Raw genomic sequence first — 12,856 nt, 5'->3', positions numbered from 1 at the left:
TCTCGCTTGGCAAAAAGCCACAACTTAAATACTTGGCGTTCGCCAGACAAACTTTGCATAAAAACCTTAACACTTATAATTCTGGCCGGACGTAGAAAATAAGAAGTGATAGTAAAGATTTAAAATAAAATAAACGTTAGTAAAACTTAAGATCCTTACAAACATACATGCATTTATGCAGATTCTTCATTATTTAATATCTTTAAATATAATGCAGGGCTCTTAATATTTGGTGGCAGCAGTTTGAAAAGTGAGCGGACATTTATAATGAACCAACACAAAATGCCAAAATGAAATTAATGGCCCTTCTGGGCTAATGCCCTTTTGGGCTTAAAAAAAAATGTTTTTCACTTGGAACATTTGTAAGGCCTTTTATAGTAGCTGCTCATAATTTTGCATCTTCTTGTGAAAATCATGGTAAGTTAAAAGATAATTTTGAGGTTTTAATAACAAAACTATAGCATGTTATTGTTAAAAAGTTAATAAAAGTTGCATTGTCTGTTTTTACAGATGATATTACGTTGGATGCTGATGGCCAAGACACATATCGTTATGTCAAAGCTGCTGGTAGATACAAGTAAGTTTAATATTTTATTGTTTTATCATTTTTGCACAAAATAAATTTCTTTCATGTGTTTGGATATCTGAACTATCTGTGGGATTATCACATAATTATGCTTCTTTAGCAGTTATAATTTACTTCCCCCAACTATTTCCCATATCGTATTGCATTGTTTTGATTTCTGTGTGTAGTTTTATGCTTTATTTTATCTTTATTTTCATAAAATTTATTATCATATTATTTTCCTTCAAGTGTGTCCATCTGTGTCAGGTTAGTTTTAAATTTAAGAATTTAATTCTCTAGAATGTGTGTAAAACTTTTATCTGTGCATTCTCTTATATTGCATACTGAAAGATGTAATTTAAACATTTAACCTTTTGTTCATATTTATTTTAGTTTTATTATTTTAATTTTAGGGAATGCAAGAGAACTGCTGGAGTTTCTACAACTGATCTTGTTGGACGGTAAAGTTGACTTTTATTTGATTTTTAATAGAACATTTTAAATAAAAAATACTGTAAAAATATAACAAAAAATAACAGTAAATTAATAATAACATAAATAATAAAAATAAGTAAATTAATAATAATCCTACATTAAAAGGATTATGTGAAATTAAAAGGCTGTGCTGTAAATTATACCAAGGAACTTTTTCTCATTCTCTGTTTAAAATTCTAATAAACTAAAAGCAGGGGAATTTTATTTATCTAAACTAATATGAGGAAAAGCTGTTTTGGGATGTTTTAGGTAATTAAAGATATCAGCAAGTGCGTAGAATATTATATGTGTTAATGTTAAACAAAGTAAGTAAAAATGTTAGTGTCTACTTTTCATTTTAACATGACAATATATTCTACCATGTAAAATTTAATAAATAATCACTATTCAGTGACAGTTTTTTGCTGAGTTGGCCTACATATGGAAAAATCTAACATATAAGGTGGTACATCAGTTAATAGTAAAATCATAAGGAAAAAATCACGATAAACAGTAACAATAAACTATAGCTACAGATGAATTAGTGTTAAAAAATTAACTAAAGATTACAAATGGTCTTTGTTATCTGCCATGATCACCTTAAGTAGTGGTGCATATTTTGCATTACATGTATACTTACAGAAGTATACCAAATTCTGTAGTAGTATTATCCTTCCCTTTCCTCAAATGGTCCCTCCCATCTGCTGAATTGTTGGCAGCAATCATGGATGTGTTGCAAAATATTTGCATGGAACATCTCTTATGGGTTTAGTGCAATTTAGATTAGAACAAGCAGGTCAATCCATTTCAGTAATCCAGTATTTGCTGTGTCACTGCATCTAATTTTCACTGGATTGCTGAAAGTCACTTTTCAAATGTATACTACATTTGTATTATTTAAATTATATCAATATTTAGACAATGAGCTTAAGTCCAACATTATCAAAACACTAATGCTTTGATAATATTGGATTAAGCTCAGTAAAACTGCAGTTAGAGATGAAAGTCTTGCTGATGTGTTCTAATTATTGCACTGAATTTTGTTTATGTATTTTTTTACTGTAGAAAGTTATTTTCCTCAAATAAGCAGTATCAGTTTTTAAAATTAGAAATGTCTATTCACTGAGTCTTTCCAGTTTTTTAGTTCATATTGTATTACAAGGGCATCCATATGACCTAACAAATGTTGCTATTTTGGAAAGATATGTAATTTAACTTGGCTTGGTGGTAGCCAACTGCAATTTGACATGGCATAAAACCTGTATTTTTCAAACTATAATTGTAGTTGCTAAATAAACTGAAAGAGATTTAAAAACAATAAATATACTTCATAATAATTTATTGCCATTATTTTATTATTAAAATTTTGTTATATAATTTACAGTACACTTTGTTGCAGAAAAAAGTATATGAACCTTTCAAAAATTGAACTGCAGCCATGTGTAAATGTCCTTTAATAAAGTATGCAGATACTTAAAATTGCAAAGCTAGTTATCATATGAACTTGTTTAAAGTGTTTGAGATAGGTACATTGGGCAGTATTTAAAAGGACCTTTGCTTTCGTTCACTAACAATTTTAATTGGATTTTCTGCTTTGATACTTAAAGTAAAGATACGTTTGAAACATACTCATACTCTTTGAACTGGTCTTAACAGTTCACTACTAGATGTTTTTACTTTCACCACTGTGATGTTGTTGTCTTTTCCTGGGTATGTTTCAATCACACGACCCATAGGCCAGTCTGTTCTTTTCCTTTTATCGTCCTCTACAAACACTAAGTCACCTTTCTTGATGGTTCGCGAAGGTACAGTCTTTGGTTGATGTACTAACAGACCAAGATATTCATCTCTAAACCTTTTACGAAATTCCACACGTAACTTTTGGTGGTATCGCCATCTCTTCGATAAGTTGATTTTGTCCAAACTGTCCAGATCCAGAACACCTTCAGTTCGCACATCCTGAATAAACATAGATGGAGTGAGTGCACATAAATCGGTGGAATCTTCTGACTCATATGTTAATGATTTGGAGTTGATATTTGCTTCTGCATCACATAGGATAGTTAACATTTCTTCATATGAAAGTAATGCTTTTCCCAGGACTCTTCTCAATAATTTCTTGATCATCTGAACCAGTCTCTCCCACCAGCTGCCCCACCATGCTGCGGTTGGTGGATTTAACTTCTACTGAATTTTCATTATCGAAGAACTTCTGATAATTTGGTTCCAGTCAACAGATCGGAGCAAATTAGTTGCCTCTACAAAATTTGTGCCGTTAGCGCTGTATACTACCCTAGGCCGTCCTCTTCGTGCTATGAATCTTCTAAATCCGAGAAAAAATCCATTAGTCGATAAGCTTTCGATTAATTCTAAATGAATTGCACGATAAACTCCACAAGTAAAAAGCAAGATCCAAGCTTTTCTATTTTCTTTTAAATAAAATGGTCCTGCTACATCAACACCTGTCACCTCAAATGCATAAGCATCTCTGACTTGATCTTCTGGGAGAGGACAAGGCACTGTATCAAGAGCTTTTGCTGAGTGTCTCTTGCACCGAACGCACTTCAATATGGCTCCTTGTACTGTTTTTCTTCCTTTTATTATCCAAACTTTTTGACGAATATTGGTCAAAAGAACTTGAGTTGCAGCATGTAAAAGTTGTAAATGGTAGTCTTGTATCATTCTTTCTACTAATTCATGTTTGGCTGTAAGTACAATGGGGCACCGGAAATTTACATCATCATGTCTTCTCAAAATCTTCGTTTTCAATCTTATAATCCCTTCTTCATCTCTGAAAGTAAAATGTCTCTTCAACTGTTCTTCACTAGAGAATGCTTCTTGTTGAACGATCTTCACTAATTTCTTCTCAGCAATGTCCAATTCTGCCATAATTTCTTCCTCCATGTCTACAATTATTTATGAATCTTAGAATTCAAGAAATCATTCTCACAATTTTAAAGTAACTTGAAAAGTAAATCAGATACCATTTTTCAGCGGTGATATTAGCCAAAGTCGAAATAATATTCTTTCGCTTTTCTTTCATAATTTCTTCTTCGTTAGTAATCACTTCACTAGTTGACCACTCTTCATTGTTCTTCATAAGCTATTCTGGCCCTTGCCACCAGCGAGATTTCACAAAACTCTTAATCGAACACCCTCGTGATGCTGTATCTGCTGGATTCGAATTTCCTGGAATGTGACGCCATTCAGATTCCGATGACAATTTTCGTATCTCTTTTACTCTATTTGCGACAAATGCTGCACAATGGTCATCTCTTTGGATCCAAGAAAGAGCAGTACTCGAATCTGTCCAATAGTTCTTTGGAACATTGTCTAATTTAAGTGTTTGTAAAGCAAGAGCTGCAAGTCTGACTTCTGTAGAGCAGGATAATAATTCTAGACGATTTATGGTAATTTTTCTTAATGAACTCACTCTACTTTTAGCTAGAAGACAATACACCGATACATTTTCACTTGTTTCTTTTCTTAAATAAATCACACATCCATAGGCTTGTTTACTTGCATCACAGAATGTATGAGGACTAAGACTTTCATTTCCATTTATATCTAAAGCCCTTGGAATTCTAATACTGGATAAAAGTGACAAATCATCAAACACTCCTTTTCTGTTACCCAAGGCAAATGAACCTCATATCTTCCCTCTTTAAAAATAACATAAAATAATTTAAAAATTCAATGCGGCAATTTCCATTTCCTTTCTATATTTTCTTTCAACAGAGTCTTGAATTCCCAATAAATCTAATTTCCACAAATTTTCAATCTTCCATGTGTGAATTAGTAAAGAAGTCACTGCGACGGCATTAGTCACATTTTCCTTATCGTCGATATGATCAAGACAATTTTCCCATTAAAATCCAACTCATTTTGGTTTCCATTGTAACTAATGTTGAGTTCAAACGTTCAATTTTGTCTTTTACTAATTTTCAGTAATTATCAGGCTCCAATGAGTAAAGATACATTGTTGTTATCTAAAGATTTGTGATCAACATCCGCTAAAATTATTCCCCTATCTTTTAACAACTCCTTAATATTTTGCGGAGGATAGTCTAGCTCAGCACTCGATATTTCATCAGTCTCTAAAACCTGAATAATTAATTCCTGGTTATCAAAAATGTTTTTTATTTTTACTTCTACTCGCGCACAGTTCTGTTTGTTAAACACTTGGGATCCAAAAGTATGAATCATTATTTCTTCCCTTCCTACGACTTTTAATCCCAGTTGTTTAGACAGATGTTTCTGAATATACGAGCGTTGACTAGTGCTGTCAAATAAACAATGAACTAATTTATTGCGTGACCTACTTTTAAGTTCTACTGTTGCCATCTGTAAAAGTATTTTATTCCTACCGATGCTAATGTGATTGCATGCTGAATTTTCTACACCTTTTGATTGTGATGCTTTTGTTTTTTTCTCATTTTTGTAACAAAGGGTTGCATTATGTTTTTTGTGGCAGTATACACAAGAGTTTTTCTCAGAACAATCGGAAAATCGATGACCTTGAGCCAGACAAACAAAACATCAACCTTGTAATCTCAGTACATTTCGTTTTTCATTTACACTCATATTACACTTTTCACTATTATGTGTGTTATTTTTGTAAAAAATACAGTTTCCTTCTTTTGCAGGAGCTAATAATTCTGCCGCCGACGAGGGGTTAACTTTAGAGTTAAACTTATTGTTTGTGTATTTATAACTACTTTTGTATTTATTCTTTCCGTTCAATGGAATGAGTTTCGGTTCCAGTTTGTTAACTGCGTACATTTGTTCGCGGCATTCAATTTCTTTTTTCAAAAAAGCAATTAAACCTGTAACATCAGATTCCTCTTTTGGATCACGCTTTCGATGATATTCAAGAATCAAATCATGAGGCAATAATTTCAATAATATCGGATTTAACAAGTGTCCATACGAACCTGAAGTTACTCCTAAATTACTTAAGCTTCGAATGTTTATTTCACAAGTGTCGTGTAATCTTCTTAGTGCATTTAAGTGAGAAGAATTTTTAACTGGTTCTATGTCCAAACGATTATTCCTATGTGATTTTATAATTTTCTTTGGTTTTCCAAAGTGTTCTTTTAAAAGTTCTAAGCACGAATTGTAATTTTGTTTGGTTAACTGAAATCCTTCAATGACATTATATGCTTGCCCTATCAATAATGATTTCAAGTATACGAATTTTTCAATCTTGCTTAACGCTTTGTTCTGATCAATCGCAGCTTGAAAACTGTTAAAAAATTTTAACCATTTTCCTGCATCTTCTGAGAATTTCGGAATATTTAACTTTGGCAATTTCATAGCTGATGACGATACATTTATTTCAGAAACAGAAGTGTTCAAAGAATTTGCATCTGATGCATTTTTCACAGACAAATTTTCATTACATTTCTTTAATCTTATTTTAATTCTAAACTTTGAAGACATAATTTGTTCATTGTATTTATCACTTGCAGAAATATCTTTTTCAAATTCTTTAGCATCTAATCTTCGAAATTCTAATCCAAAAGTCCCTTAGTGAAGGCACCGTATGCTATTTCTATAATCCATAGTTCTATTTGGGAGAGCTTTCGATTTGTATATTCAATTCAAATCACTACTTCAATTAAGTCTTAATGACTTTTATTTACACACATCTTTTATATTACAATATATACATAATTCGAGATTAATTTCAAATCAAAAGATGGAGATTATCCCCCCTTTGTATCAAATTCTATCAAGAGAAACTGAGTGAGTGACCGCTCTCTTCCAAGTTCATTTTTCAACTCCTCGTTGCCACTGGCAGAAGAGAAACTTTCGCTAATTTTGCGTTCGAGTTGTAACACATGTATGTTGACAAAATTCTGTAGCTTATTGTAGTGCCTATGTTGCTGAATGAAAATAATAACACTATCCAAACATCATTATTTTCCAGCAAGGTAGTGAACTTTCTTCAGTGATGTCTTCAAGGATTTAATACCCTTCCATAACCATTCAGAACATGTCTGGGAGTATACTGGGATTTCAAATGTAGCCTTCTAAAACTATCATTGAATTAGCTGACGTGATGCAAAATTTGTTGTAGAAACTTCTATAATAGCACATAAACATTTTAATTGATTCGAATTCACATTGAATATTATCTTGTATGACCACTTGGTAAATTTTACCACTTAAAATTGTAACCTTATTGTTGTCACCATTTCTTAATAAAATGTTTTTTGCCTCAAAATTCTAATCATTTGCATGTTTTCTCGAGTGATACAAACATATCAAGTTTATGTCCATTGCTCAAATTTTTGTATATTATGTTTTACAATAGAGTGTATATTAGTTTGATAATTTTTAGAAGTGTACACCATTATTATAATTTCTAAAATGTGTTTCTAATGTAATATATGTATTTTATATTTTGATACTGATTGGAATCACCATTTTTCCTTCTGCTGTTAATTATTTTTAATAATAGGTTTCTTATTCATAAATGCATTATATTTAGAATCATAAAATGTACCTATGTAGTAACTAAATTATTCGTAATAAAAATTGCACAAATAAGTTAATTTGTTTGTTATCTTTAATTTCTTTATATATATATATATATATATATCATTCTTCTTCCAATTTGCAGGATGCTTTTACTTACCAAACAGCATCATAACAGAGGAGAAAGAGAGTATGGCATTGATAAAGAACAAGCTGGCAACATAAGCAGAGTATGTTTTACTTACTTAAATGAATATCACTTATCTTTGCTTTGAGCCCATGCAATTTAAGTGCATTGAAAAGGTTCATATGGGCCTTTTCAAAGTCCTTAAAAGTTCTTAAATTTTTTAATTGATTTTTGGTCCTTAAAAGTCCTTAATTTTGGCCAAAATAGGCAGAAGATCCTTAATTTTAATCATCTGAAATTGCTGTTTGTTTCTATGACTGCCATTTTGAGTGTGAATTAGCTTTTCGGAGGAATATTTTTGGCGATTTGCTGACAAGTATGGTTATCTTTTGAATGGGTAAATGCATTAATAGGTTATAATTTGTTCCTATTTCTAATATAAATGTGAAATAGAGTTTCTGAGCAAAAAGTGAGACATAAGCATTTCAAAATTATTTCATTTTTTATAATGAAGAGCTCTTAAACAACTTTTCACTTTTGGGGATGTAAATTCTTTTATTTTCTTTTATTAAAGCGTTCTAAATTTGGTGACTTATCAACATTTTGACGATTTTAAGATCAGTTTCTGTAGAAATTTTTGAATTCCGAGATCTGGAAATTTTTTAATGACCTTTTTTTAGATCATTATAACATTGATAAATTTCATTAAAATAATGATAATGTATTGTAATCATGTTTAAGATATAACATTAAATTAAAGCATTTTATTTTCTGTCTTTTTATAAATTCCATTTTGGTCACTTATTATGCAATATTTTGAATCTGAAAAATAAACAAGGTATAGCAACGCAATTTACAAAACAGTTCTTAGCAATAACAAAATAGCTATGTAATTAATTTAAAATGTCTTTTTAATTTTTTCATGATAAGAGTTTTCCATGTAATTGTCTCAGAATATTCAGAATTCTCAGACTATGCATCAGTTTTCTCTATAAAATTAATTTTACACTTTTTTCCTCCCCCCCCCTTTTTTTTCAAAATATTTCTGGCTTTTTGCTGTTACAGAATTGGTAGGGGTAATTTTTCTTTAGGATTTTAAACATTTCAGCTTGGAAAGTTTAGAAAGATTTGAAGGCAAGATTTATAGACCCATGATTCTAGAAGATTCCAGAAAAATGTGGCAAAATGGAAAATGTCTCCATGGTATATTAACATGTAATTTCTTACTTTTTGGAGAAAGTCTGTAAGAACAATGAATACGTAATAGTTGAATTTTTATTTCTGATACTAGAATTTTTTCTTAACATTTTTTTCTTCCCTTTATTTTCTCTACTTTTCACTAGACACAAGCATGGAAAATATAAAAATTACTTCTAATCTTATCATATGAATAGGCATTATAGAAAAGAAGTATTTTTATTAATAAAGAATTTGAAAACTGACAATTTAAAAGATTTATCTAATGTGTCTTAATGCATCATGCACAGCGCTGGCATTAGGCATTTTCTCACCTGATGCAATCTCTGTGGATCCTAAATTCTGCTGCTTGGTGCCTTTCTAAATTCTGCCTGCAATGCCTGTTCTAAATTCTAAAAGTTTTGCCATTTCTAGATTGTGTTGCTCGGTGTGTCACTAAATTCTAAAAATTTGCCACACCAGCTCTGTAACCAGACCTTACCATATATATTTCATATTTCTTCTGAATTTTCATATTACTAGAGAAATAAAATTAGCAGCTTTTTCTATACATTCTAAATGCATTTAGGTTTTTTTAGAATAACAGAAATCTTTAATTAAATCCCAAAATTCTAAAATGTGAAGGAAACGTGGAAGAAAGAAACCGAATACATAAAGAGAAAGAAAATTATTCCTTAAAGATATGTACAGTTATTATTATGTAAATTACCCAGTTGTTTACAATTTCATCCTTTACTATAATTTCCCATTTCTATTTTCTCACCAGAATAAAAATCACTTAGACAGTTTTTAAACTGAGGTTTTTTGGAGTGTAAGACAAGAGTGTGTTTCTGACCTCTACTTGCTCCTTGCAATAGTTCCTGCCAACTCTTATAATTTGCAATTATTTGTCTTTGCATAACCACTGCCAACATTTGAATTTGTTATGATGATAGAGTTACTGAGCCAGCTTAAGATGAAATTAAATTGTATAGTCTTTGACCACTAGTCCATACTTTTAGCTTGAATTTGACTCTTCTTATTTAATTACATCACTATGAGCTGTAATTGAGTTTGTTAGCATATAAGAACATACCTTTATGTTCTACCTTCTTTTTAAATAAGAAGCTTATTTAAACCTGTCTGACTTTGTAGTTACTTTCAGACATAGCAATAATTTGTTTCACATGTGTTGGGGGGGGTTGGACTACTTAACTTTTACCAGCTCAAGTAAAACCCTCATAGCTACCTTGTGGAGAGGTTGACAGGTTAGGAGATAAAACATGAAGAACTAGTGAGAACATTGTTTTGCATACTGAGACAAATTTCTGATTGTTAGAAAAAATGCTTAAAGAGAAGGAAATCTATATAAATTAGCCAAAATGTCTGGGAAGGATTCAAATTAGAAAGATGCATAAATATTTTGTTGAATGTTGTTGTTATGAAACATAAATGGTTTGTATCTTTTAATGTGTAATTATCTAATATCGTTTAAGAATCAATGTCATAAATTACATGTATTTTAAACTGTGAAATTTTATTAGATTGTGATTTTAATAGGGCTTTTTAACAAATATTGCTAAAAAAGAAGTAAGATTTAATAGTGACCATGTAAATCCATAAAGACTAAAGTCATCTAATACCTAATTTAATTACTTATAACTAACTCCTTATCCTTAAAAGTTATCTCTGCATATTGAAGCAAGTTATTGCCTTTCATTTAACCGTTACCGTGGTCATAAGATAAAACACAAAAATGTAAAAATTCATGTAAAACTTATTCTTTGCATCTAGTAAGACTTTAATAATGCAAAACAACTTATCACCTCTGGTGCTTTAGTGGATTATTCGAACCTTAAAGTGTATTAACTGAGTTACAACCCCCGGAACTCTACACGAAGCTACGACACTAGCTCGTCAGGCAGAGCCCAGCTAACTTTCAAAACTTGCTAACCATGCTTATATCAGGCCTTTCAAGTTTGTTCTGATCAGCAGGTCTCTCTGTAGGGAAGCAGGATCGGTGACAACAGCCAGACGTTTGTTTTGAATCATGCTGAATATGATTTTACATCTCATTTTAACCTATGACATTTGACATAAAATTTACCTGCTATTTACTAAACCTCTAGACTTAAGTACATGGCAAAATGAGACATAAAAGACAAAAAAAAAAAATGTAAAGCTGTTAGTAAAACATAAATAAAATGTCCCTAATCTTCTTTCAAACTATGTCCAACTATTATACATTTAAAATATTTAATGCTACCTAATAAACTTTATAAAGTGGATTTTATTCTCAAATTTGTTTTATAGTTATGTTTATTAAATTATGTTTAATAAGAATGCATCTTACTAATGGATCTATTTTATTCTTAGAGGGTTATTACAAAAATGAAGTTCAGACATCAGTTGATTGAATTTTAATTGAATTTATTCAGCTCTCATTTGCTGATAGGTCCTTAATTTTTTTCATTAATGGTCCTTAAAAGTACTTAATTTCCATGTGCAGAAATGTGTACGAACCCTGATTGAATGAAGAGATTTATATGCTTCATCCTGGAGATTATGATAACAAGTCAGGCAGAGTGTGTAGATTAGTAAAATGTCTGTATGGGCTTAAGCATTCTTCTCGTTGTTGGAGTAGAAGATTAAAATTTTCTTGTCACATTATGGTCTGAAGGAGAGCAAGGCTGATCCATGTTTGTTTTGCAATATCGACGAAGAACAAGTTATTACAAGCAATATTTGTTGACGATGAGTTTGTTGCCACTACACATAAGTTTAAAGTCAATTTCTTTCAATAATTGCAAAAAGAATTTAAAATAACTTATAAAGATGCTGAATTTTTCTAGAGTCTTGAGATAAAAAGGTTAAGTAATGGTGATATATATTTATTGGCCAACCAAATTATGCCACCAAAGTTTTTTAAAAAAAATAATATGCTGGATGTAAAGACTGTCTCTACACCTGTTGGGAAGTGTCAGCTTGCAGGGGAAGATATGATGATTAGATAAACTGTGAGAAAATTCCATACAGACAAGCTATTGGTACTCTGATTTACTAGGCTAAGGCTACTCGACCAGACATTACTTTTGCAGTATCATTTTGTTCACAGTTTTTGGAGAAAGCTGATCAGAGACACTGATCAATGATTAAGAGAGTCTTAAAATATGTTAAAGGAAAAATTAATTTTGAAATATTGTTCCAAAGAGCCTTCAGCATATTGTGATGTTGATTATGCAAACGATCTTAGTATTCAAAATCTAGTGTCTGATGCAATATTAAAATACATTGGTGGAGCTATCAGTTGGACAAGTTGAAGCCAACAGTGTATTTCTTTAAGCACCACTGAAGCAGAGTATGTTGCAGCTAGTGAGGCTACCAAAGATGTAATATGGCTGAAGTGCTTATTTGAATATATAGCTTTTCTGAAAGTAACCCCATCACTACAGGTTGAGAATGCAAGTGTTGTTTGCTTAACTAAACACCCAGAATATCATCAAAGAACTAAACACATAGATGTTAAGTATCACATTGTACATGATAAAGCTCTAAATGGTGACTATATGTTGATTATATCTCTGATAATGAACAGTTTGCTGATATTTTTAAAAAACCATTGTCAAGAAAATGTTTTGAAAGTCTAAGAGCTGCTCTTGGTATCATGAACATTAATTAATAAACTGAGTTCAAGGGGAAGTGTTAATATTGTGAATTCAAATTTATTTAATGCATTTATTTTATGCTTTTGTTTGTGCATTGTTTCCCTGAAATGCGTTTTAACTTTCTCTTATTAATATTTGTTTGCATGAGCAATGTTTAATTTTTGTATAATTAATTTGGCAACATCCTACTACTGTAGTTAAGAAAAGCTGTTTTAAAGAAACTGAAATGTAATATTACCACTCGTCAGCACTTTTCACTTCGTAAAAAGTTTAAATGCTTATTTTGGTAATTTAATGTTAAATACATAAAATTTTATATAGCTCTGCATCATTGTTTTAAATAATACTTTAAGACTACTAAGAAAA

General features: G+C 30.9%; 1 protein-coding gene across 1 annotated transcript in view; it reads left to right on the top strand.

The window, feature by feature from the left end:
• Pect (phosphoethanolamine cytidylyltransferase) overlaps positions 1-12,856 on the top strand; it is a 94,256-nt gene that overhangs the window by 54,854 nt on the left and 26,546 nt on the right. The window contains exons 6-8 of the mRNA XM_035358379.2: positions 511-577; positions 979-1,026; positions 7,668-7,752. Coding sequence (XP_035214270.1) covers positions 511-577; positions 979-1,026; positions 7,668-7,752 — 200 coding nt within the window. The remainder of the gene's footprint in view (positions 1-510; positions 578-978; positions 1,027-7,667; positions 7,753-12,856) is intronic.

Source organism: Stegodyphus dumicola, chromosome 3, assembly GCF_044657685.1.
Source record: "Stegodyphus dumicola isolate Sdum_Otavi_A_Nest chromosome 3, ASM4465768v1".
In the NCBI taxonomy this organism is placed as follows: Eukaryota; Metazoa; Arthropoda; class Arachnida; order Araneae; family Eresidae; genus Stegodyphus; species Stegodyphus dumicola.
This window is presented reverse-complemented; position numbering and strand designations above follow the sequence as displayed.